Raw genomic sequence first — 27,718 nt, 5'->3', positions numbered from 1 at the left:
GTCATCCACCCTGGATGCCAACATCAGCTTGCAGGGATGCATAGCTTTCCTTAACATAAAGAGCTACAGCCCCGCCCCTTTTATCTACTCAATCCCTCCTGTACAGGGTATAGCCATCTATACCCGTGGTCCAGTCATGGGTAGAGTCCCACCAGGTCTCTGTTATCCCTATGACAACATAATTATTTGCATTATGCAGGAGGATGAGTTCCTCCTGCTTATTCCCCAAGCTCCTGGCATTTGTGTACAGACACGCAAGTGTCCCCTTGGGGGCTCTTGCCTTGCCCACAGATTGTACCAGGGCTGGGGCAGGGGTGGACTCCCTTAAGTGCCTTGGCCTGCTGGCTTTGCAAGGGTTGCTCAATGGGCCAGCAGTGGCAGTAGTCCCCCTGTCCCCCAACGGGCTTAGTTTAAAGCCCAGTGAAGCAGGTCAGCCAGTTTGGCTGAGAAGAGCCTCCTCCCCAATGGAGAGAGGTGGAGGCCATCTCTTCCCAGCAGCTTGCTGCCTCTCTCAAAGAGCAGGCTGTGGTCATGGAAGCCAAAGCCTTCCCTAACCAGCGCCACAGTCTTTGGTTAACTACCTGGATCCTCCTCTCCCTCCTCAGCCCATACCCTGAGACTGGGAGGATCAAAGAGAACACCAGCTGTGCCCCCAGACCTTTTAGCCCCGCTCCCAAATCCCTCTAGCGTCTTATGACCTGGTTGGGAGCACTCCGAGTTGTGTCATTGGTGCCCACATGAATAAGGAGCATGGGATAGTGGTCTGTGGGCCAGAGGAGCTTAGGGATCTTCTCCGCAATGTCTTAGATGCAGGCCCCTGGGAAGCAGCAGACCTCCCAGGCTAAGGGAAAGATTTCGATTTGGCTGAATCTGTTGCAGAGTTTCAACGCTGGAAATTGGAGATTTGGATCAGCCTGGGAGAGGCAGGCACATCCAGGTGGCTGTAGGTTCTCTTGCTGCTCCTTCAGCTGTGCCTGCCTCTCCCCAGGTGGGGGGAACCATGGGAGATGCCCCCATGGCTGCCCTGCCTGACCCCATTGCCCACCCAGTCCCAGCCTAGTCCTGGCACTTATTAAAAAAAAAAAAAAAAAAAAAGCCCCGCACTCAGTGGCTGCAGCAGTGGTGACTGGGGACTCTGGGTGCACATGGCAGAGCCCCCCTGCACAGCGTGGAGCAACGGGGGCAGCAGGGATGGCTCCCCCCACCACTTGGCACCCATGTGGCAGCTACCCCATGGCACGGGTGCAGTGTGGCTCAGCAGGGCATCATGCGCTGTATGGGAGCTGGGACCCCTGGGCCTGAGTGGTGCCGGGCTCTGGCTGACAGGTGGGAGGGCTATGGGGCTGTGCCAGACTCCTCTCGGGGGGGGGGGCGGGGGATGACAGTAGGCTGCTGTCCTTCCCCCAGAGCACTGGGATTGGAAGGAACCTTAAGGACAGCTCACAGACACTGGCCAGCTACAGATGTCAATATTACAGCAGTCCTTCTGCCCCTCTTCCCCCTCCCTCTTTTTAGTTTGTTTCCCTGCAAGCCTGGCTCTGAAACATCTGAAACGTTTTGGATGGTTTTATTTAGTTTCAGAGATGTTTTGGAGCTTTCTGTTTAGTTTTGGATCCGGTGTTTTGGGTGCTGAAACGGGCTGAAACACCTCCGAAACAAAACAGCTGCCAAAATTTCAGACAGCCCTGCAGGCCAGGCCTTCCCAAGGTTGGGAGGACTGAGACTAGTGCCATCAACAGGAAGCAATGGGTGGTGGTGGTTGGCGACTCTCTTCTTCGGGGGATGAAGGCATCCATCTGTCAGTGTGAACAGTTGTCTCAGGAGGTCTGCTGCTTTCCTGGAGCCTGAATCAGAGAAGTCGGAGTAAGATTGCTGAAACTCATCTGACTATCTAACTACTCCTCCATGCTGCTCATCCATGTGACCACCAATGATACTTACAGGAGGGGCCCTGAACAGATCAAAAGTGACTACAGGGCTCTGGGTGCAAGAGTGAAGGGGACAGGAACTCAGGTGGCATTTTCCTCAATCCTTCCAGTCAAGAGGAAGGGCTCGGGCAGAAGTGGATAAATCCTGCAGATCAATGCATGGCTGTACAGATGGTGTTGCCAGCAGGGCTTTGTCTTCTTCAATCATGGGATGTTGTTCCACGAAGGACTGCTAGGAAGAGACAGGATCCATCTGATGAAGAGAGGGAAGAGAATTTTCACAGACAGGCTTGCTACCCTAATGAAGAGGGCTTTAAACTAGGTTTACCAGGGGATGGAGACCAAAGCCCTGAGGTAAGCGGGGAAGTGGGTGACTTGAAGGAAGCGCAAGCAGGAGGGGAAAACAGGGGATGCCTTCTCATTCTTCCTGAGAAAGTAGGGCGATCAGCTAGTTACCTCAGATGTCTGTACACGAATGCACGGAGCCTGGGAAACAAGCAGGAAGAATTAGAAGTCCTTGCACAATCACTGAACTATGCTGCATTTGGAATAACAGCACCTTGGTGGGATAGCTCCCATAACTGAAGCATTGTCATGGATGGGGGTAAACAGTTTAGGAAGGCAGGCAGAGCAGAAGAGCAGGAGTTGCTCTTCATGTAAAAGCTGTATGACTGCTCAGAGCTCCAGTATGAAATAGGAGATAGGTTTGTTGAAAGTCTCTGGGTCAGGATGAGAGGGGAGAGCAACAAGGGTGATGTCATGGTGGGTATCTGCTACAGACCACCAGACCAGGAGGATGAGGTGAATAAGGCTTTCTTGAAACAGCTAGTGGAAGTTTCTAGATCACAAGTCCTGGTTCTCATGGGGGATCACCCTAACATCTGCTGGGAGGGCAATCAGCAGTGCACAGGCAATACAGGAAGTTTTTGAAGAGTGCTGGGGATAACTTTCTGGTGCAGGTGTTGGAGAGGCCAACTAGGAGCCATGCTTTTTTTGACCTACTGCTCACAAACAGGGAAGAATTGATGGGGAATGTGCAAGTGGGAGGCAACTTGGGTAGCAGTGATCATGAGATGACTGAGTTCAGGATCCTGAAGAAAAGAAGAGCAGCAGAGTAAGGACCCTGGACTTCAGAAAAGCAAACATACTCAGGGAACTGCTGGGCAGGATTCCCTGGGAGGCCAGTCTGAGGGGGAAAGGAGCCCAGGAGAGCTGGTTGTACTCTGAAAATATCTTACTAAAGGTGCAGGAATGAAGTATCCCAATGCACATGAAAACTAACAAGTATGGCAGAAGACCAGCCTGGCTTAGCAGAGAACTCTTTAATGAGCTAACCCACAAAGGCAGCTTACAAGAAGTAGAAACTTGAACAGACTACTAGACAGAAGTAAAACAGTATTGTTTGGACTTCCAAGGATGACATCAGGAAGGCCAAAGTACAATTGGAGTTGCAGCTAGCAAGGGACATGAAGAGTAACAAGAAGGATTTTTACAAGTATGTCAGCAATAAGAGGGATATCAGGGAAAGTGTGGATCCCTTACTGAATGGGGGAGGCAACCTAGTGGCAGATTATGCAGAAAAGGCTGAAGTACGTAATGCCTTTTTCATCTTAGTCTTAACAGACAAAGTTAGTTACCAGACTACTGTACTTTGCAGCACAGTTTGTGGAGGAGGTGAGCAGCCGACAGTAGGGAAAGAACAGGTTAGGGACTATTTAGAAAAGCTGAATTTGTACAATTTCATGGGTCTGGATGCGATGCACCCAAAGATGCTGAGGCAGTTCAGCAATGTGATTGCAGAGCCATTGGCCTTTACCTTTGAAAACTCATGGCAATCTGGTGAGGTCCTGGATGATTGGAAAAGGACAAATACAGTGCCCATCTTTAAGGGAAAGGGAAGAAGTTGGATCTGGGGAACTACAGACTGGTCAGCCTCAATTCAGTCCCTGGAAAAATCATTAAGCAGGTCCTAAAGGAATCTATTTCTAAGCACATAGAGAAGAAAGGGATTAGAAATAGTCAGCATGGATTCAACAAGGGCAAGTCAAGCCTGATCAACCCGATTGCCTTCTATGATGAGAAGACTGGCTCTGTGGATGCAGGGAGAGCAGTGGATGTGATATATGTTGATTTCAGCAAGGCTATTGATGTGGTTACCCACAGCATTCTTCCCAGCAAGCTAAGGAAGCATGGGTTGGATGAATGGACTGTAAGGTGGATAGAAAACTGTTTGGACCATTGGGCTCAAAGGGTAGCAATCAATAGCTCAATGTCTACTTGATAGCTGTTATCAAGTGGAGTGCCCCAGGGGTTGGTTCTGGGGCTGGTTGTGTTCAATTTTTGTATGGGTTTGTTTGCATCTCTCTTTCTCTCTCAGTGTTGCGACCCCCCTCCCTCCCCTTTCCCCACGTTACCTCCCACCCCCAGACTTAGCTGACTAACATCGTAATTATGTAACCTAGATGCATTCTCCTCCTCACCCCCACCCCACTTATGTTAGTCCCTCACTCAGGCACATTGTATTTCCCTTATGGGTTTGTCATTTTTCTTCTATGAGTCTTAACATTTTCTAATAAATGATCTGGAAGAGGAGATGGAGTGGATGTCTGCAAGTCTGCAGATGGCACCAAGCTGAGTGGAGCAGTAGATACACTGGAGGGTAGGGCTAAGATTCAGAGAGACCTAGATAAATTGGAGGATTGGACCAAACGAAATGTCATGAAGTTCAATAAGGACAAATACAAAGTCCTGCACTTATGATGGAACAATCCTGTGCATTAGTACAGACTGGGGACTCACTGGTTAAGCAGCAGCTCCACAGAAAAGGACCTGGGGATTACAGTGGTCAATAAGCTGAATATGAGTCAACAGTGTGTCCTTGTTGCCAAGAACGCTGATGGCATACGGGGCTGCACTGGTAAGTGCGTTGCCAGCAGATCAAGGGAAGTGATTATTCACCTCTATCTGACACTGGTGAGGCCACATCTAGAGTACTGTGTTCAGTTTTGGGCTCCCCACTACAACAAAAATGTGTACAAATTGGAGAGAATCCAGCAGAGGGCAACAAAAATGGTTAGAGGGCTGGGGAACATGACTTAGGAAAAGAGGCAGAGGGAACTGAACTTATTTCATCTGAAGAAGGGAAGACTAAGGGAGGATTTAATAATAGCCTTCAACTACCTGACGGGTGGTTCCAAACAGGATGGAGCTAAACTGTTCTTAGTGTTGGCAGATGACAGAAGGAGGAACAATGATCTCAAGTCACAGCAAGGGAAGTTGAGGTTAGATATTAAGAAAAACTCTCTCACTAGGAGGGTAGTAAAGCACTGGGGCAGGCTACCCAGAGAGTGGAATCTCTATCCTTAGAGGTTTTAAAGACCTGCCTAGACAAAGCCTTGGCTGGGATAATATAGTTGGGGATAGTCTTGCTTTGAGCAGGGAGCTGGACTAGATGACCTCTTTCCCTTCCAACCCTAATTTTCTATGATTCTTTGACTATACTGCTTCCAGTGTCAAACCTAGTGAATATGAGCATAGGGTGTCTAAGCGCAGCACTGCATTATGGTGTATGCCAAGAGTGATGCAAATTCATTATCACTGTGTGGGCTGTTTGGTGGAAAAGGGTGATTCCAATCAAGATTCCAGTTAAAGAAGGCATTCATAAATAAAAATCTATTATACTAACTGGCACCTTTTTGTCAGACTTAGCAGGCAGCCCAGAGTTGCCTCAGCATGTAGACTGAACTATGCTCTCTCCAAAGACAGCAGGTCCCTTCAGAAAAAGCTTGAGGCAAACTGGTGGGGCAATCAAAGGAAAGCTGTAGTGGGGGAGGCTTTGTTTACAAGAATGACATTCAGTTTTATACGCAGAAATGTTTAAAGTGCTTCAGGCTTTTATTGTGCAAAAAAGGCTGTCCTTGTGTCCATGTGCCTCTGCTGGTCCCATGAATATACACTATACCACCCATGGTGGCTTCCATCCTTCCTCTGTTCTCCTCAGTTCTTTCTCTGCTTCTTCTATGCCCTTTGAAGCCTGTGGATGCACCTCCATCCTCATCTGCCCTAGTCTGCTGCACTTTGTTCTTGTCTTTTCCTCATGTCCCCATCCCTGACACTTTCTACCTGAATTACTAATTCTAACCCTCCCCTGCTTCCCAGTTATTTGCTGTTTTCCTACTTTCTGTATTTGCTTCCTGCTTTTGCATCACACACACACACACACGTGCAGATGCACACACTTCTCACTTAGCCTTTCTGAAGCCCATAGGAGTTGCTATGGACCCTATAATGTCTCAGGAAGGATGGGATCAAGACGTTGACTATGCCTATACTGCATATCTGAGCACTCTGGGAAGCACTGTGTTTTCTATAGTTCTTGCTGGAGGAGCAGATCCTCATAGTCTCCAGAGTCTTAAATCATGCATAGTGCTCAGCTTCACTTTTACCCTTTTATGCTCATCTAAGAACAACCAAATACCCCTTGCAATGGCTTAGGCTGGCACAGAAAGTGCGAAGGTGGATGGTTTGCAACACATCAGCATTGTCATGCTCCTTTGATTGCTATGTTTGGCCACTCATAACACATAATTTCAGTAATAGAACAACATTGCAAACACATCCATTAAACACTTACAGCAAACCTGAAAATATTTAAAATAAGCTGCACCTTAAAATGATACAGTGGGAGGTGGGAAGCGGGGTGGTTGGCCTCTTTGTGCCTGTAAGGATTAAAAGGCATTGTCCTGATATGCCCCCTGCAGAAGTGGGACATACTCCTAAATCCTCAGTGATCAAGTTGGTTTTTAACAGAGTTTCTTTAAATCCCCAATACACTTTTGGTTGAGCCTACATTCAAATGATTTCTAGCCATGTAATAAAACATCTAAAAGAAAGTGGGAAATAATCACCAATTAAGAAAGAAGCACTTTAATAAAATAAAAATCAGCTCTGGACACCAGAGCTTGTTGGTTTCTATCAGATAAAGCACCCATTTTTAAACATTTCATTTTGTACCTAGATTATGTCTTCCCAGATAAGCTTTAAGCATTACCATCTGCTCTGCAGCAAGCACATGATCATATCACTTTGATTCAGTTGAATACAAAGGCTATTGACAACTGGGAGACAACAAAACAACGTGCAGTTGTTTCACAGACTGCTATTGTATTAGGATCACTTTAGGACTGCATCCTGCCTTGTCTTGTGAGGGAGGCTGAATACACTTGGAGACTCCAGTCCTTCCCCTTCCCCACCCAGGCAACAAACTGACACTAAAGCTTCCCAAATGCTGGTAGAGGGAAGGAGTGTTGGCTCAGTGCACCAAGCCACACTCAACAGCCTCAAGGGTTGAGTCTTAGCCAGGGCCCCATGCCTCTGCATGCCTGATAACTTTTGGAAGCAAGTTTCTGAGTCAGAGTCTAAATCTTTCACAAGCAGATTTAAACTATATTCACACCTTTCAGTAAGCTCAGAGGCATTCTTTCTGCATCTGTATCATGCAGGCAAAATGGCCCAAAGCACTCCTGTTTGGCCACTATCATAATGCCGCCTTCTTACTGCTCTTTAGAGGAAGCAAAGGCACAACTTGTGTGCAATAGCATAACCATTTCTAATAACAATATCCAGTTGTTTAAAACAGCATTCTCTAGTGCAAACCTGACAACATTTAAACAAAAAAAATGTAGCAATGCTTTCTTGTATACCAGGTGAGCTTAAAGACTATTCTTTTTCATACTCCTCATTTTAAAGGAAATATTACATATTTCTCACTAAGATCCAAAATAAGATACATTTCACTTCCAAAATAATATGACAATTCATAATTTTTGCAGGAAAATTATATAATTCTAAGACAAATTGGTGCTTTCACATTTAAGTATGTGAATCTTACTCTCCTACTTGCTCAAAATATTTTTAATACTCTTTAAGATACAAATTTTAGCCTTGACAATGGATGACTTGCTTCAACTACTAACAGGTGTCTAAGCAAAATACTGAATAAAATATAAATTTTATTTGTGAATACGTTTGCAGGGGGTCACCTGATATAATGTAATATTTGAAGAAATTAAAAAACAGTCAGGACTATTTAACTGATGATTGATGAAAACTTTCAAGACTATTATTAAGGTTACAGAATATTGAGTTGAATTTGGTTTTCATATGTTTTCAAAGTCATTGTGTGAATTACAAGTCACAGCAACATTTCTTTTTATTTTAGTGGCTGAAGCTCTTTTTCAGGTTTTGAACTGTAGCAAAGATTGTATTATTTAAGCAACAGCATTAACACTAAGGTTATGACCTGGGATATTATTTCCTAAATGAGAAATGTGAAGGTGAGAAGAACAAACAACAGATTTCCCAGGCTTGGAGCCAAAAATGTCTTGGACCATACACAGTTCATTTGCATTTTTAGCATCAATTAAAACTCAATGCTTCCTCCCAGTTTGTAAGCTGTTCCAATTGCTAATCTACGGATGGCCTGCCCATAAATCTCTGTAAAAGTATGCAATCTTCTTTCTATCAAATTAAAAGGGAAGGTTAATTCATTTTAAGTGTACTGTTGGTAAAAGATCTCTAAGAAGCACTTTATAATACCCTTTTTGAAAGGAAAGAAGTGCAAGCTAAATAAACTGTGACAATTAATGCATTTTTTCAGGGGTGGTCCTCTTGGAAAATGCTAACCACATTAAAGTAGGTGGGTATTGAAATATGCAGTTAATAAAAGTTGAAGTTGTCATTCACCTGAGCAGGTGGTGGAAGAACCTTCTTGCATATCTGCTGATTGGATCCCGATATTCCAAGACAGTCATATCCAACAGGGGCCTTGCTGGAGCATAAAAGGTTCCAAGGCTTGCCTCAAGCTGTGCTGTGGAGTTCAAACACAGCAGCAATGAAACAAGTGAAACTGCTTCAATTACAACAGGTTGTTCATGTTTGCAATCAGTCAGATTTCTCAAACACAGATGAAAAGCAAGCTTGTTGCAGGACAGATAAAATTAATATATGACAGCTGGTACAAAAACAAACCTGTGTATAAACTTTCACTTGAGGCAGAGCTGACAATGATTTTGAGCAACAGAAAGCTGTCAGAAGTGAAGAAATCTATAATAAACAAAGCTCTGCCAGAAAATCATAATTAAAACAGTGACTCATAAGAGCAACAGAGTTTGAACAAGTTTGTCCAACTAAAATCAATCCTGGTTAACTTTTCTCTTTTCTCATACGAAAAGAACTATAGCGTATAGCTTTTTCAAGTAGTACCATTGTGCATGAGGCAAGCAGGTAGCTAAGCTTTTCTCGTGATGGCCCTAAGGGCTCTGGAACTCCCCTCAACAAATACTTCCTCATTTTTGTAAAAAGGATCAAAAGCAAACCTTGGGCCTGATGTTCCTTTATCTTGCACTGATGCAATTCAGAATAGCTCCACAGAAGTCAGTGCCATCACATTGGTTTAAAACCACTGGAGAATCAAGCTCTTTTTTCAGAAGTGTTTTCTCTTTAAAAATGGTCTGACCTGCTATACATTTTCCTTTCTTAACTATAGAATTATTTTTCTAGGATTACTTAGTCTACAGAAAAGAAGATTGGCAGAATGGGGTTGTTGATAAGTCTTCAAATAGCTGAAGGATGGTTATAAAGAGGGATCCTGGTTTTCTCTGATAAAAAATCCCCAATTTTCAGTTAAAAAAAGTAACCCAAAACCTACATTTTTCCATAATTAAACTGAAACATGACTAATATATAGATATCTATATGTTTGCCCAATATGGGCCATGTGTTTTATAGCCACGCTTAGCATTGGCTGTATTTAATCAACTTCACAATTCGTTTTGATTAATGAGCACATGGTGCTTTTGGCAGCAGTTTAATCTAAATTGACTGCTGCTTTGAAAGAAAATACCTCTGAAGTCCAGCTTATCTTTCTGTCTAGATTTAAGATACTGCAAAACCTAAATTAATAACAGTTTGCCTATGTTCCTAACACTATACTATGAGAGTATTTAGTGCTATCACACCTTACAAAATAAAATGTAACTATGCTTAGATTTAAGAACTATTATCACTAAATACAGAAATGGCTAATTCAAATAAACATTAATAAACACAAATTAATGAGATTTTTCTGCCTGATGAGCAGGGATCTATATGTCTAATAGATATATTAGTGGTGTTTCATTTTAATCATGAAAAAGTGTGGGCTTTGGGTTACTTTTTTTTAACTGAAAATTGGGGATTTTTTTATCAGAGAAAACCAGGATCCCTGCTCATCAGGCAGACAAAATCTCATTAATATGTGGTTATTAATATTTATTAACTAGCCATTATTAATGTTTTAATTAACTAGCCATTTCTGTATTTAGTGATACTAGTTCTTAAGTCTAAGCATAGTTACATTTTATTCTGTAAGGTGTGATAGCACTAAATACTCTAATAGTATAGTGTTAGGAACATAGACAAACAGTTAGTAAATTAGGTTTTGCATTATCTTAAATCTAGACAGAAAGATAAGAGGACTTCAGAGGTATTTTCTTTCAAAGCAGCAGTCAATTTAGATTAAAATTGAATACAACAATGCTATTGCAAAAACAAGCCATATTCTCTTGCCATTGCTGTTTTCTTGACAGCATGTTTTGTACTTCAGAAATGTTCCAACCTACATGGAATACAAGTAACTACTAGCACTGTTACAGATTCATTAGATAGCCCAGCTTGATGTTGAAGGCAGAAATGAAGATCTCAAAGATAACCGCCCCATCACTACAAATAAAAGGGCTCACTGGGTTTCACTAATAAAAAGAAAACAAATTACCATGTCAAATTTGCAAGTCATACAGAATAAATCCTGTCTAGAATAAAATTCTGTTTGAAGTTAAAACAGTCTAAGGCAGTGGGATAGGAACACACAGACATTTTTTTTTATAATATACACATTTTATACTATAGCTTTAAGAACAGCCTTTTTCACTGATTTTTTTTAAAGTGTGTTTTATTAACCCAAGACTTCAATATTGTACATTTGTGGAGTTAAGATTATGGTAATCTCTCATTCATCTCATAATGTAGAACAGGGATAACTAACTGATGATCTGAGAGCAAACTGAATAGCATGCATTTTTTCGGTGATCTGCGACTCACCACCTCTACTAGCGGCCTCCTTTCGTCTCATCAAAGATGTGCCTTGTACCTGGCTGCACTCCTGCTGGGTCTTGGCATGACATTTTCCTACTCAACTGTTACACTCTAAATCTTAGAATCTCTTATGCGCCATAGTGTACAACAATTCAGTAAGAATATATCTCACTGGAATCCAGCAGAGATGAGGCTGAGCCTTAAGTTCACCTTTTCATGTGAGGATGTCAGAAGTGACTGTGCTGGATAGGAAGGTTACAGTAAGTAGAGATGTGACACTCCTGATGGATGCAGCAGAAAAACACAACACAGAAAGCCACTGAATGTGACACCACAAGAATGCCCCTTCTGCAAACACTTACAAACAAAACTACCATATTTATGTTACTATAAGATGACCCTGAATATAAGATGACCCCCAATAAATAAGAGTCTATATATAGAAACTTTATAAATTTGTTATAATTTTCCAGTCATGGAATCTAATTATCAGAAGTTTGCCTTGAATTTGTTCTCCTCTCATTGCTACAGCAGGAAGAATAGATCTGGGGGAGTCAGGTGGCATCCCTGTCCTCCGGCTCTGCAACTTCTTCCCCCTGCAGATACTTGCACCTCCCCCCGCCACAACTGTCAGACCCTGCTGTCCCTGAGCACATGGAAGTGAGAAGCAAATCCTAAAGTAATGACTTTAAAATAAACATGCCTGTAGTAATTTAATTTAGCTCAGCTAGACTTGATGTATTTTATATTTTTTGAAACTGCTGCAAATCTTAGCACAGGTACTCCACAAACTATACAACATATTAGTCCAAAGCCAAAAGGCTCAGGGTTTACCATACAGATCCTTGGGCTGGACCCCAAAGTCAAGCCATTGTGCCCTCACAGCTCAGCACTGATCAGTATGTGCGTGTACTCCAGATACCTGCCACAAAGGATCCATGTGCTAATTGGCCCGCCGCTCATGGCTGGAACTAGGTGTTCTTGTCATGAGTCTTGGGATCCTCCAAAAATTTGGATGCAGATGAGGTTCAGAGCAACCTGGGCCAGCTCCACCTCATGGAGGGCAGAGTCACTCTAAGTGTATGAGATAGGCTGAGAGAAGGGGTGACAGGGAGATTCTGGGTGAACTGTTTGGGGTCCTGTTTGGTGATGTTTGCCAGACATTTGAGGCTGGTGAAGACACAAGAATCACTGGAAATGAGAAAGAAAGGCACAATGGGTGCTACTGCACAGTTTCTTCAGATGGGCTGTACTAACCTATTTAAGATAATGAATGAAAGGGCTGGGGAAACAGGAAGGGAATTGGTGGGGGGATAGAAAAGGGGTACTGAGGCAGTCCTTTGTGTGACTGTGTCAGGTAAAGGGCATGGTGATGGGCATGTGGACGCACAGAGTATAGTATGGTTACTGTAACAGAATAGGAATGGTGTAACTGTAAAGGTGTGGTTTAGAGTGAACCATATCAGCCATGAGATAGATGTGTAGAGGTATACATATATGTATATTTTTATTTATATATATAGAAAATATATTTTTGTAAAAAGCCTTCCAACCTATCCTTTTGGCTAAGATCAAACAAAGATCAAGATCAAGTGATTGGGGGCATCTGAACCCCAAGGCCTCTGGGTCTGGGCCTTGCACGTAAGATGTTTGCCTCAATTTGGGGAGCATCCCAAGCCCCAGACCAATGGGTCTGGGAAGGAGGATACTTGCCTAGTGGTAGAACCACACAGACTTGACGACTGAGCTCTGTTCAGCAGAATTTTTGAATTTGACTATTGGGCTTTGCCCAATTGAATCTGGAACTTTCTTGGCACTTGAAACAAAATATAAAAACACTCTCCAAAAAACTATCATTGTGGTAGGTTCCCATCAATATGTTTTCCCAATATGGGCCATGTGTTTTATAGTCATGCTCAGCGTTGTCTGCATTTAACCAACTTCATTTTGATTAATGAGCACATGCTGCTTTTGGCAGCAGTTTAATGATAAACAATGTATTTAATAAGATTTCCTCATATGCGAATGTAAGACAAGGAGCTTTTGTCCCCGTGCTAATTGGGGGGAAAACCTCGTCTTGCATTCGAGTAAAACAGTAAATGCTCTTGTGCCCTCCCTTTGACAAAGCTGCTCTCTAATTCTGTGCTGGCTCCAAATGTTAAGTATCTGACTCCTTACACATGAGTGTAATACAGAAGTACATATTTTAATTATTCATTCTCTTTCTTTCTAATATTACATATTGTATAATATATTTTAGAAATGTGTAACCTCTCTTATTACTGATATGAATTAAAATCTGCATGCAATCTATGCCTAATTTTATTGAAAATATCTATCTATATAATAATGACTCTTGTTTATAGACTAGCACGGTAACTCTTCTGACTAGTTTGGAACTTTTAAATGTAAAGTCTTTAAAATTTTTTAAAGTCAATACATATTATCATAACTCACATATGGATTTTAACATGTAAATCCTTATAAAACATAATTATAATAAAATATAATCACATTCTAACCTTCTCTCTCTGCTGTCAACTTTTTTCTAAAAAGGTGATTTACAATAGCACTCAAGCTTATGTAACACTGTTGGCCCATAGTGTTCCAGTTCATGCTACTCAGGACATTAATCGCCTCATGCATCTCATCATACTGAATGTACTGGTGGATGATGTCCACAAGACTCAGCTGTCCTCTTGGGATGACACCTGTAATAGTAAAGATGAAAGCCAAGGGTAGTATCATATGGGTGTAGAACAATAATAGACTACTTTTCAGTACAGTTTAAACATTATTGCTTTTGTTAAAGTCTTAATAAATAAGTGGGCTTTATGTTAAAATATTTTTAAAAGTATGTTTGCATAGCACATATTGTTTAGCCTCATTATGTCTTACACTGTGGAGAAAACTCATCAGTGAAATACAACCATGTGCATAAGTAGTATATGTTTATCAGCAACAAAACTACTCAACAGTAAATTTATAGGCTCTTTTGAGATGGTTATCTCTATAGTATCTGAGCTCCTCACATATATTAATAAATTTATCTTCACGGAGTATATTTCAGATAGGGAAGTATTAGTACATGAGACATAGAATGGCATTGATTGTATATATGTGTGTGTGTGTGTGTGTGTGTGTGTGTGTGTGTATGTGTGGGGATGAACGTGTGAGGTTTTTTATATACTGATATAAAGTATGCATCTGTACACATGCACTTACATCAAATGTCACAATGGCATGAAGTAAAAAAAATCCAAATTGATCTTTCAAGTAAGTCATTGGTTCTTGGAACAGATTCAGAGCACTCAGAACAACACAGAAGAGTTAATTCAAGAACAGTATCTGAACAATTAAAGTTGATTGCATGGCAATTAAGACTATTGCAGGGTTGTTTTACTTTCCTCTGAATTAACTATAAGTGCCATGCTCTGGCATGCTTGCCAGTGGTTGCCTACTGCTGATACACTGTGTTTATTCAGATACCACACACACTTTTCCTTAAAAATTAGCGTTCTAAAAATTGGGGGTGTCATAAGCAAGGTGGTTGATTTTCTGCATGGAACAGAAGCATAAACATGCTATAAGATGGCTGTCACTTCTTTTCCTTGTCTTCTCCCTCCAGCAACTTATCCCCAGTGTGATATATTCATGGAGAGAAAGGCAAAATCCAGCAGTGGCAGATTCAGGGGATGTGCAGTGGTGTAGTCATACCCTGCTTTGATTTCTGTTTCATCCAAAGTTTAAAAACAAACTGCCTACCAGCAGCAGAAGCATCTTTATTCAGGCACTGCTAAGGGAATCAATTGACTTCATAGCTCATTAGATTCTACTGATTCCTGGTAATTACTTTTTACTTCATAAGGTTTACTAACCCTTTCTCCTTTATAATGGTCTTGATGATCTGCTAATCAAGCTATCCTTTGTTCAGCAATTTTGCTGTTAGTTACTCCTGGTCTCTCTCCTCCAATTTCACAGCCCTTCAGACTGTTTTTTGTTCTTTGCAAAATCTTAGGTCTGTCCATGGAATCCAGTCTTCAGCAACACCTGCAGTTTCACCTTTTGCCTGAGCAACAAAGAGCTGTTGATAATTCAGCTGTGAAAGGGTTAAAACTGTAGCTTGTGCCTGTGTAGGAAAGGGAGGGTGAGTGAGCTGAAGATTAGGCTCTGTCCCTGCCTTATGCAGCCATAACTCTGGAAAATGATTTTATTCTTCATTCTGCCTTCCCCAGAACATGGTGCGTATCTTATTTGGGGCTACAGCATGCAGGAAAATATGGGTATTTCTAAAGGAACTCTGAAATCTACTTAGGTAGAAGAAAAATGCCAATAAAAGCTATTTAAAGGAGAAAGTCAATTGATGTTGACTTTATACTTATGCAGGGGTTCTGAAATTGTCTTTCAAACTTAAGAAAAATGTACAAGGATGCTGGGAAATATTGAGTCTCAGAATTGCAACCAAAAGACAAAGAATGGTTGAGAGAAAACCTTCTGACCATGTAGAAAAACAAAGCCAATATGCAGAAATTATATCTTATAAAACGTTCTGCAAAATATAATTATGGGTGTAGTATGTACAAGCAAAGAAGTGGAAGACGGCAAGAAAGCTGGGAACAGGTATGACCATAACTCACTGATAAACAACAGGCCTGGAAAATCTGGTAACTCATGGCTGATGCTTCCACAGCCTTTCAAAAAGGTTTATCTATCTGAAGAGAATCATATTTTTAAGCATAAAAAGTGATGGTTGCCTTCTGCATTATATTTAAACTTGAATTTACTGAAACCTTTGGGTACTTTAATTGCTATGTTAAACATGTTTTTGTATATCTATATTTGTGCTAGTCATAACATCTAATTGTTCTGGTAGCATGTTTTTACAGTGTTGCACAAAGTATGTAATTTTGGTGCTAATTGTTATGAGAAGATAAATATTTTTATTTGAATGCTAATTAAACTATAAAATATGATAGGCAGTCTTTCTAGAGCCAAATTTGAAATGATTACTGTTCTGACTGAAATATGCTTGAAAATGTAGTGGAAGCTTCAGGGAAGCTATCCAAATAGGTAAAGCATAAAAAGGAAGTTAAAAACTATGTGTTTAAATTCTCTGAAATTGTTTGTTAACTGTTTTTTATGGAAAATAGCTTAGAGAATGTTGGCATTCTTCCTTTGATCAAGCCTGAACACAAAGATCACCTGGGGCCTAGAAAAGTTAAAATCACAGTGCAGGATCCAGTTATAAAGTACAGAGCCAAAACTCAGATGCATAGAAAGATAGAAAAAATTATCTTATTTATTAAAGAGTAAATTACTCTTTAAAAAGCAGGTTACTTTATATACAGGATCAAACATGATGAGTTTATACCACTGCTCTGAATTTTTATTCTTTTTATGTTTTGTATAGATCTGCTCATTCCAACATACCATGTACAAAAAACCTGTTCACTGGCAGTACCCTATTTATGGATGCTTAGAGCCAAAACACAAGAAAATACTTGTTACATGCCCTAATTCAATAATGTTCTTAAGCATAAACCTAATTTCAAGTATATACATATTCTCACAGACTTCAACTGCATCTTAAAGTAAATCTTTTGTTTATAGCTATTTCTGATAGTAACAAGTGTCCTAATACAGAACACAAGCTACATTTCACATGTGCACCGTGGAGAATTAATGACAAATTTAAGCTTTTAGTGATGAAGGTCTGTGTTTTCTCAGCCACACACCTATACTGTATTTTCAATATAATTTGTTTATGTATGAATTATTTATTAATTAACAGAGTCCCAAAACTGCTGATCTCAACAATGAGGACTGACTAATCTGTGCATTATTTCAGCCTCTTAGGTTGCAATCAGTGAGAGAAAAAGAGAGAAGACTAAAATAACAAAGCAGCAAGAGAGAACTTTATATTCTGACTTGCGTGATGGACTATGGGGGATGGGGAACGGAAAAGTTTGCCTTCCATACAAAAAGAATTTTATAATAACAAACAGAATGAATTTTAAAGTGCGATAACTTTAAACTGCAGAGGTCAATGTCCTCCCATATGGATGCTTGACTTCTCTTAGGTGGCACGCTTCTAGGTGACCTGCTTGGGCAAAAGAGGTGACAGCCAACTCATTGCCTAATTGATTTAGGAACAGTGTCCAGGGAGGCAGTCCAATTAAGTTTACAAGCTGGCAATTAGCAGAAAGGCCTCTAAATCCCTGCACTGAGAGCCTGTTTGCCTTAGTAAGAACATAAATGTGCTAGAGATAGGAAGGTGAAAGCTATGCTTTCTGGAAAGCTGTTGTGAGTAGGCCCCACAAGGGAGGACTGAAAAAAGCAAGGTAAATGTGGGTAGAGTGCCTTTTGTTTGACAGGTAACCAGGTAATTTAGAGGTTATTTCTTTTTTAATGGACAACTTGCACAAAAACATTAAGCAGAGGCTTTAATTAGCATTCTGTGTAGCCCTTTACAACCGCTAAACTTGCCATTGGACATGGTGGAGCTGAATATCTGACAACAAGTAGGCAAATACTTTTTTAAATAATATTTTTGGATAACATTGACAATCTTATTTAGCCCTTACAAACAATTAAAATACAGATAAATCTGACATTTTGTTTATTGAAACATTACACTGCATTGGCTTACTAATCCGTACTGACCTTGAATGTTGTATTATTTTTAGTGTAGTCTCAAACTCAGACTTTCATTATTTTAATAATTTGAATATCAATCAGCAAACAAGCATATAAATGACAAACTTGTCAAAAACCTACTATTTCAGTAAAGAAAAAACAAATTAGAATTTGTGCTGACCCTAGTAACATTTTTCTGATGTTGTAAAAACACCTGCATGACACATATATTAGCATTTCCATCTTACTGTACAGACAGAAGGGGGACTGTGGCAGGGCACTGTTGGTGCCTCCCACTTTAAGGGCTGGAGCAGGCCATTTGGAGACCCAGGGTGAAGCAGCAGTTTGCTGCTAGCCGCCATGACAGAAATATCAGCTAACTGAGCTGCAGCTCAGGAACATCTTGGAGGTATATGGCTTGGGGCTCTGGGGATAGAGGAGGCCCCAGGTCCTAGGCATGACCTAAAACTGCACCCTGCCAGGGTAGGGAGGCCTGGTGGGACTGCCAGTGGTGCGGCAGCCCTAGGAAATGCCAGGACCATGAACCTCCCTGGTGAATGGCAAGTAGGGGCGTCTGATAACCTCCAGCCCCGACACAGTCCTGGCTGGGGAAAGCCCAGGCTGGCAAGATCCTTGAAAGACCTGAGACTCACTTGATTCAGTGGAGTTGCAAGGGTTAAGAGAAGGCAAGCCTAGCTTGAGGCACCCAAACTGGCCTATACTTGGGCCAGGACCTGAGGGGTTCAAACGGGCCAGGGGCCCACAAGCAAGGGATGCCTGGAGCAAGAGGCTTGGGAGTCCAACTGGCCGGAAAGGTGAGGCCAGGGCCTAGTGAGTCCAAAGGTCCCAGAGAGGGGACTGCAGTCATAGAGGGTGAAAGATTACAGGTGAGCTTAGCTGACTGGGATATTATCTGCAAGGCATGGGCCCCAGTGTAGAGGAAGGTTCAGAGCTGGGGATATCACCCTTAGTCATCAGGGTCTTAAATGGGCAACCTCCTGCCTGAGTAACTTTGTAATCATTGATCATCAAGGCATGGCAGATGAGAGAGGCGGGTGGTTAGCTCAGAGACAGGTGGGTGGGCCAACATCAAACTGTCCCTGGGAAAGCCCCCTGTTACAGGGACAAATGAAATTTCTTAATATAGATATGTTCTACATAGCTTTATGTCAATCTGTATAAAAACAAAGGACTGGGAGTAGGCAGATCTGGGCCTACTTTTTTTCTTCTTGCTTACACTTGCCTTGGACTGGTAACTTTTCATTTGAATGGAGCTAATTCTGTTTGTTGCTGGTAGAGAAGAAAATTAGACCTCTATAGAGATCTATACCTGCTTCAGACATTGACTCCTATAATTTTGTAAAAGTAATTTAGCCTTTCTGTGCTTTAATTTTCCCATCTAAAATGGGGTTAATAATGTCTTTCTGCCTTTGTAAAGCAGTCCTGGGATTGAATGATAAAGAAACCCTTATTAATACTACTGTATTTACTCAAATATAAGATGATCCTGATTATAAGACTACCCCCCAATAATTAGATTCTGTACATGGAAAATTTATAAATTTGATATAATTTTGCAGGTGTAGAATCTGATTATTGGAGGTTTTTCTTGAATTTATAAACTTACCACTGCTACAGTAGGGAAAATAAATCTCAGGGGGGTCAAATAGCTTCTTTCCCCCTGCAACTTGTTCCCCCTGCAGCCCTGTTCCTACTTCTTACTATCAGACCCTGCTTTCCCTGTGCACATGGACATGAGGAACAAATTTGAAAAAAACTGACCTTAAAATAAACGTGGCTGTAGCAAATTGCATATCATATTGTGATGGAGCAGCTTCAGTGCCCCGTCACTCTCAGGGCTGGAGCAGGCAGCCAGCAGGCGTTTGAATAGGGCGGCCATTATAGAGCCCAGCTCTCAGGGCTGAGGAGGCAATTTGTTATCAGCCGTCCTGGGAGTAAAATCACCCAGCGGGGCTACTGCTCCTGGAACATCTTGGAGGTAAGGGTGGGGCTACAGGGAAGGAGAAGGTGCCATGGTCCTGGGCATACTGGAAACTGCACCCTGCTGGGAAAGGGTGGCCTGGTATGACTCCTTGTGGTGAGGGGGTCCCCAAGAAATGCCAGGCCAGTTACCTCCCCGGTGAAAGGTGGGTAGGGGTGCCTTAAGCCCAGCCTCCACCGTCTGGTGAGTTATTAATGAGAGTTGCGGGCTAGGCATGCTGAGTAGGGACACCTGAGCCTACGGGGGTGCTTGACTCCATGCCCTGGTGAGGGGGCATAGTTGAGAGGCCCCAAGGAGAGGGCATTGAAGAGGTTAGCCTGAGAGAAGGGCTAAGGAGCCTGGTGAGGGGCTAGGGGTGAAGTTGGCCCAGAATTTGGCTAACTGCCCAGCCACCCTCCGATGAGGGTCGTGGGAGAGACCCGAAAGGTTGCATCAGGGCTGGCCGAGGAGTGTAGAGTCCAGCCTGATGGCCTTCTGGGGTCACTCAAGGGAGCAGGACAAGGTTAATGGGACCCAGGATGGGCAGTGTGAAAGAAGCCTAGTAAGAGCAGGCATAGTGAAAGAGGCCCCGGTGAGACAGGGTGGTGTGAGTGTGGCTCACAACAGGGCAGTATGTTAGAGGCTTAACTGTGTACTGAGTTTGGCCCAGCCTCAAGCCAGAGATCTACCAAACTGAGTGTATTATCTGCGAGGCATGGGACACGTCAAGGGAAGGCTGGAGCATATACGTATTGTCCATGGACATCAGAGAGCCTGAAGGGCAGCCTCCCACCTAATCAAAATCAGGATTGATTTACAATAAGGTGTGGCAGGAAAATAAGGTGGGAGGTTTGCCCATAGACAAAAGGAGCTGGCCAGTGCTGAGATTGGGCCATAGGAATTTGCTCCTTTTTGTCACAAGTACCCATAGATTAGTTCATCCAGAACTGGTATATTTTACCTTTATTGAAACTGCTGAAACTTTTAGCACAGATACTCCATAAACACACTTTTAAGTAACATTTTAGCACCTACTTAGAGGGGATACAAGCTTTTTTTTTTTTACTTAAGGCTGAATTAGTTATGAATTCCAAGCTGAGTTCAATTGTTCAAGTCTGGGTGGGTGGCTTGAACAACTGAGACTTCACCAGGCAAGTCTCCTCTCTCTCAGACCCATCAGTCTGGGACTTTGAATACTTCCCAAATCCATGGCAGACAGGCCTCAAGCTAGGTATGATATTAGACCAAAGCCAAAAGGCTCATAATTTACCATATAGTTCATTGGGCTGGGCCCCACCAAAGTCTATAGTGTTTCAAGGCATGGTGACCTCACAGCTAGCACTGCTCAGTATGTGTCTGTGTGTGTATACCAGATAGCCCACACAAAGGATCCAGGTGCTAATTAGCTCCCTCCCCCCCCATGACTGGAACCAGGTGTTCTTGTCATAAATTCTGGGATCCTCCAAAAATGTATACATTGATGAGGCATGGGGTAACTTGGTCTGGCTTTACTTCATGGATGGCAGGGCCACACTAATTATATGTGATGGGCTGAGAGAGGGGGATGTGACAGGGATTCTGGGTGAACTGTTTGGGGCCCCATTTGGTGATCTCTTCCAGACATGTAAGGCTGGTAAAGAAAAAGGAATGAATGGAAATGGGAAAGAAAAGGTGCAGCTCAGCTGTGGGAGTATACAGGAAATAAAAATGTATGCAATGTAGTAGCTCACCATGACTTAAAAAGAGTCAGTGCTGAGGGGGACTACAAGCAATGGGCATCACCACATACCTAACTCGGGTTGCACTAACCTACCTTTGGGGTAGGTTCCTGTCAGCATCTTGGTCTTTTGGCTAAGATGAAGCAATCAGTAAAGAACCTGATTAATGCCCTAAGGGCAGAAAAAGATCAACAGAGCATCAGGATGACAGGAGTAAAGGAGGGAAACCCAAATGGCAGTGGTGATAGCCAGGACATAGAAACAGAAATGAAGAGCAGAAACAAAGGTCTGGAGTCAGAGGTAGAGTGGATAAAGGTGGAAAAGTGGAGAGACAAGAAGACAGAGAAGGTGAAGGCAGAAGCAACAGCAGACAGCAACAGAGGCCGTGGCAAAGAAGGGAGGAGCACCAGTAGAGACAGAAACAAAGGCAGTGTCAAAGAAAGTAGCAGTGAGAGAGAAGCAGCCAGAGGGATGAGAAGAGCAGAGGAGAGCAGAAGACAGAGCGGGAGCAGCTGGAGGATCATTCGGGAGTGTGACAAAAGGTTGACTCACCAGGACTGGCATAGTAGGAAGATACGGAAGAGATATTGTGGGATGCTGTTCCAGAGTGAATACTATGGATAAGGACAACATTAATTGGTGAAGGGGTGCAGAAGGGATTGATGATGAACAGATATGATTCTGTGGGGAAGGTACTGTTTGAAATACTGGGAGTGCAGGTGGAATGTCACAGCAGCATGACTGCTGCCTCCAACCAAAAGACATGGCAACTGAGTTACTGGAACAAAGAAGGGCATAGCAAATTTTAGGAGAAATATGCAGAGAAAGGGGTGGGGTGGGAGGAATTAAAAGGTTAAAGTCTGTAGCAGCAGACCAGTCAAGGGAAAGAGTAATTATTGTCCGAATGTATATGGACACATTAGAGGCAAAAGACATAGAAAGGTGTCTGGAAAAGTATGTGCAAAGAGTTCTGCAGGTAGAGAAAGTGAGGGACAAATATAGTATTTGGACAAGGTCTTGGAGGGCTTGAGTGGTGTTGAAACCAAATGAATGGAGCCCAGGTGGCCTCCTGTTGGTAGTCCAGATAGGACCACATTGTGGTTTTGTAATATACTATAGGCAACTGAAACAACGTAGTAGATGCAGGAAGGAAGGACACCTGGATGCATACTGTCCCCTCCTAGCATGTTACAGGTATGAAGGGACGGGGCACAGAGCAGCAGAGTGCCAGGAGTTCATAAAATGCATCGTTTGTGGGGAGGAGGGACATTTGTATCATAGGTGCCCAACAGCTTTTGCAACCAAGGTCAGACTCGCCAAGGAACCACAAGAATTGGAAAGAGACAGTGAAGAAGAGGAGGGGGAAGAGACTGAGATAGAAATGCTAGAGAGGACTCCAGAGGGAGGAGAAACGGAGACAGAGGAAAGTGGAATCTCTGTATAGAGGCTGCACAAGAGAACTGGAAACAAAACGGAAGGGGAGGAGGGAACAGCAAACAAAGGATCAAAAGACATGGAGGTAGGGGAAGGGCAGAAGAAAGAAATCTGGCAGACAACAGAACTGGAGATGAAGCAAGGAAAAGAGCCAGAGACACAGGCAGGGAAAAAGAAGAAAGTGCAGGGACAGAAAGTCAGGAAGAAGAAACCTGATAAAGAGGGAGGTGAGGTGGAGTCCGAGCCAGAGAACAGCTTCTTGGTATCAACTCCCTTGGGCTCCAGCCTAGATTGTAGAGCAGGTGGTGGGAAGTGGCAGGAAGCTGGGAAAACAGAAGTCTTCCTAGCTGCAAAAGCAGTCAGGCAGCTTGCAAGAGCAACAGGTATGCAGGGAGGGTGGGAGTGGAAAGTGGAGTCATCCATGATGAGCAGCGGCACAGATGATCCTTAAAGGGACAGGTGCACTCAGTTTAACATAAGCACAGCTGCACTGATTGTAGCTTAAATAAATGCCAGGAGTGTCTTTCCAAGGAAAAGATAGGAACAGGTCAAACCATTGTTAAATCAAGTGAAGGCAGAAATAATCTGCCTACAAGAATGTGGTATACTGGGGGATGGATTACAAACATTTTGAGAAGAGGTGGAGGTGATCTTGATGGTCAGGGACAAATGAGAACAGAGTGGCTGGAGTGGCAATATTATTCATGAATCCAGAGGTGAATGCACAGCAGGTAGAAGATATCATCAGTGGCAAACTGCAGTAAATGATAATATCAATCAGGGGAGCAGAATTAGAAGCTTTCAATGTATACGCACCACCAGAGTGGGAGAGGAAGAAGGCTCTGCTTAGAAAGCTAGAAGTTTATGTGTTTGGAAGGAGACCGCAGATAATAGCAGGGGACTTCAACTGCACAATAGAAGTGGGTCAAAGAACAGGGGAAGGAGGAGTTGGAACTTTAGACAGTTCATCCAGAGTGTTAACAAATATAATTAAAGAAGAGTCACTAACAGAGGTGTGGTCAGGGAAGAAAGTTTTCACTAATACTGACCCCAGCAGAAAGAAACTATCAAGAACCAACTTTGTGTTTGTATCAAAAGAAAGAGAGATAAGGAAGAAAGAAACCATATCTGTAGCAATTAGTGATCACTAGATGCTGAAGGCAGAACTGAGTCTTAGTAGGAGCCCTGTAAGGCAGGGGGAATGTGGAAGTTAAATATGAGACTGTTACAAGATGAAGAGATATGTCAAGCATACACAAGACAGTATAAGGGGTGGAGAACACCGAAGAAATAGTTTAAGAATTCCAAAGAATGGTGGATGATGGTAAAGAAGAGGATGGGAGAATTCTTCAGGAAGGAAAGCCAAAGAATTGTGGGGAAAAGAACCAAAGAGGAGAGAGAGCTACAAAGAAAGATGCAAGAGCTGCTAACAGAAGCCACGGAAGGAGGATGGGTATGAGAAGAACTAGAAGAAACAAGGCAAGAGATATAATACTGGTTTAAAAGAAAGATGAGAGAGAAAATGCTTTTAGCACAAGCACTGAAGAAGACATGGGAGAAAACAAAGAGTGGTCCTGATACTTTTTGGCTAGAGTGAAGATGGCAAAAAGAGAATTAAAAGCAGTGTGGGAAGAAGGTGGTACCTGGCTGGAGAAGCAGGAAGAGGTGTTGGAGGCAATGAGAAGTTTATAAGAAGAACCAGATCAGAAGAAGGAAATAGGAAGATGAAGAATTTGCTAGAGAAGACTGATGAGAAAGTAGAAGAGGAGGAGGAAGCAAATAAGATGGAAGAAAAGATAAGTTTAAAGGAACTCTAGGACTGCTTAAAAACCTTTAAAAGAGGCAAATCACCAGATGGACTACCTATGGAATTTTACAAGAAGTTCTGTTTATTGGTAGGGAGGGATATAGTGGACGTTTTCAAGGAAATAGTGGAAACAGGGGAGGCAGGGAAAGATTTTACAAGAGGTGTTGTGATCTTATTTTTCAAGAAAGGGGACAAGGAACTCCTGAAAAACTGGGGACCAATTACACTCCCTAATATGAACTATAAAATAATAGCCATGATGCTGGCTTTGAGGATGAGGAAAAACCTCCAGAAGATAACACATGAAGATGAAGTATATGCAGTACCAGGATCTCCAAAGCAATCAGAGTGAACAGAGATACACTGTCCCAAACCAAGAGAGGAAAACAAACAGTTATACCAAACCTAGATTGAGAAAAAGCATATGACAGAGTGGATTATGACTACATATTCAAAGTGCTAGGAAAAATGGGGTTCCCAGAGAAATCTGTATGTTGGATAAGGCTATTGTACAGAGAAGTGGAGAATCAAGTCCAAATTAATGGACATCTAAGTGGAACCTTTAAAATCCATACAGGAGTGAGGCAAGGGTGCCCCCTGTCACCACTACTATTTGTGTGTGGCATGGAACCGTTAGCACAAACAATAAGAAAAGACAAGGTCATAAGTGGAGTAAAGATACAGGGTGGGGGAGAGGTTAAATTTGTATTATACATAGATGATATAAACGTAGTAGTTAAAGACAGACTTTTGATTGAAAGGGTGTAAAGCATACATCAGTGTGTGGAGAAGTGATAGGGACTAGACTAAATAGATCAAAAAGCACCATAATGGCAGTGGGAACCTAGAGGGTCTTGAAGAAGCTGGGCCTTTAAATAAGAGAGAGTGAAATTAGAGTGCTAGGGATCCTGATGGATGCCAAGGGAAAAGGTAACACAGCATGGGAAAGGGTGACAGCAAAGATACATCAAATATTTTGGTTATGGTCTGGAAGAAGTCTTTTGTCAGAAAAGCAGTGGCAGTTAAGGCTGTGCTACTGCTGATTACTCTATATGTGGGAATTGTATTCCCTCTGACATGGTAGCAGGCAGAAAAAATACAGAGGGAAATATGTGTGTTCTTTTGGAATGCCAAAAGGGAGAATTTGGCTAGATCTGACCTGTACAAAGTAAGAGAGGTGGGGGGATGGCTGTTGCCAGACTTGGGATTGTTCATCTATGCATAGGCAGCAGAAGGCTGGGGCAGAGATGGCAGTGCAGAGGGCCACCAGGCAGCCTGGGTGTGGGCTCCAGGTGGCTGCAGCGGGGGTGGCGGGGGAGTAGAGAGAGGGGGTGCGCACAGACTCAGACACGCAGCCTATAAATGAAAAATTAGGGTTACAGTCGGTTTCCATTACTTAGCAGCAGTTCAAAGATAGACAATGTATTTAATGAGGTTCCCTTATATGTGAATGTAAGATAAGGAACTTTTCCCCCATGTTGATTGGGGGGGAAAAAATCTTGTCTTGTATTCAAGTAAATATGGTAAATATTGTTACTGTCACTAATTCCATTTTGGCTCACAAACCTGAGTATGTTATTTTATTGACTAAATTTTCCCAAAATATATAAAACATTTCTTCTTATGAAGAGACTTGAAGAAATTAAATGCGATGTTCACAGGGCTTCCATACATGTGCAGAAAGGCTACTTCAATTTTTCAAAGCAGACTTGATTAATCGAGTCTGCTGGAGCATGGTAATTACTCCCTCAGAGCACGTCTATAAATGCCCACACATACTGGACTCAAGAACATTAGAAAGGTTTGTGGCAGGTATAATCATATCTCTCAACATGACAAGCTGAAATATTGATAAAATGTTTGGCAAGACCCACTGTAATGTGAGAGACACAAATACACACCATTCATGGATGAAACAAAAAAGCAGGATTTTTAATGTGGACAATTATGTTTCTATAGCCTTAAGTAAGTAATTCTGACATACATAAATAATTTTCAGCTATGGAAATGATTTTTTACTTATACTGGGGTAGCATTTATAAGTGTCAGTCTTAGACCAAGATAACATTTTATAAGACATATGAGGGAACATTAAATTTATGTGAAACAAGTCAACTTTAGCCCGGATCTTGTATACTATTTAGGAATTAGGTACCTACATATCTTGGAGCACCTGGGTTTCTGAGACTTAATTGAGTGCTATCCTTCAAAATAAGAGAAGATTGAGATCTGGATATTACCCACATACCATAACATGCAATGCACTCACACACTGACTTACCGAATTTAAACTGAAGTACTCCTATAGGTCCATTGTCAAATCTAAGTAATAGAATATCATGAACATCTGTGCCATCAATGCTGTGGAATGCAACTTGAGGAGCTGCCCACTGCATCTGGATGAGACTACTTGACACATCAAATTGTTTGCTGAATTGCAAAGTTGCCATGGGTGAACAGTCTTCTGACAAAAGCTGCATTTTAATTGGTGATAGTGCTGTGTCAAAAAGCTGCAGTTCCCCTTGAGAGCTGCCAACAAGAAATATGGCACCACTGGGATGGCAGCTTATTAAGGCAGGCAATACTTCTGCCTGAGCTAACAGAGTCACTCTTTGGTGGATTTTGTACAGAATTATGGAAGAATCTTCACAGCCAAGGATCAGTTTGTCTTCTGCAATGTTTCTGCAGCAGGTGATGGCTTTTGATCTCAGTGGTATTCTGGTGACTGCCACACACTGTATTTTGTTCTTAACATATTCATAAGTGCAACTGTCAGCCATAGGCTCTTTGTCTGCAGAGATGGAATGCTCTACTGTGTGCACTTGGTAAGACTGATTAGCGCTAAAACTAGCATCAAGTGGATCCCATTCTGTACGAATGTAACTTAAAACCTGAAAAAAAAATCCAGAATATTTTTATAATGGTTTGTGACAATTCATTTTTAAACTAACAGTTTTTAAAATATACTACTACTAACTTCTACAAAGCAAATGCAGTAAAATCCCTGTTATCTGGCATGAGTGGGGAATAGGGGGTGCTGGTAAGCTAAAAGTGCCAGTTACCTGAGGAACAGGGTTTTCGG

At 42.2% G+C, this 27,718-nt stretch overlaps 1 protein-coding gene across 3 annotated transcripts in view; it reads right to left on the bottom strand.

Annotated features, from left to right (window-relative positions):
- The window catches only part of WDPCP (WD repeat containing planar cell polarity effector), a 253,491-nt gene that overhangs the window by 162,051 nt on the left and 63,722 nt on the right, over positions 1 to 27,718 (bottom strand). For all 3 annotated transcript variants that reach the window (XM_019516598.1, XM_019516599.1, XM_019516600.1), the window contains exons 9-11: positions 26,918 to 27,527; positions 13,583 to 13,771; positions 8,673 to 8,796 (exon numbers count right to left, since the gene is read on the bottom strand). In XM_019516598.1, coding sequence (XP_019372143.1) covers positions 8,673 to 8,796; positions 13,583 to 13,771; positions 26,918 to 27,527 — 923 coding nt within the window. The remainder of the gene's footprint in view (positions 1 to 8,672; positions 8,797 to 13,582; positions 13,772 to 26,917; positions 27,528 to 27,718) is intronic.

The sequence above is a fragment of the Gavialis gangeticus genome, unplaced genomic scaffold (genome assembly GCF_001723915.1).
Source record: "Gavialis gangeticus isolate Ggan-Ray unplaced genomic scaffold, GavGan_comp1, whole genome shotgun sequence".
Lineage (NCBI taxonomy): Eukaryota > Metazoa > Chordata > Crocodylia > Gavialidae > Gavialis > Gavialis gangeticus.
The sequence above is the reverse complement of the archived record's forward strand: the minus strand, read 5'-3'. Positions and strand labels throughout refer to the sequence as shown.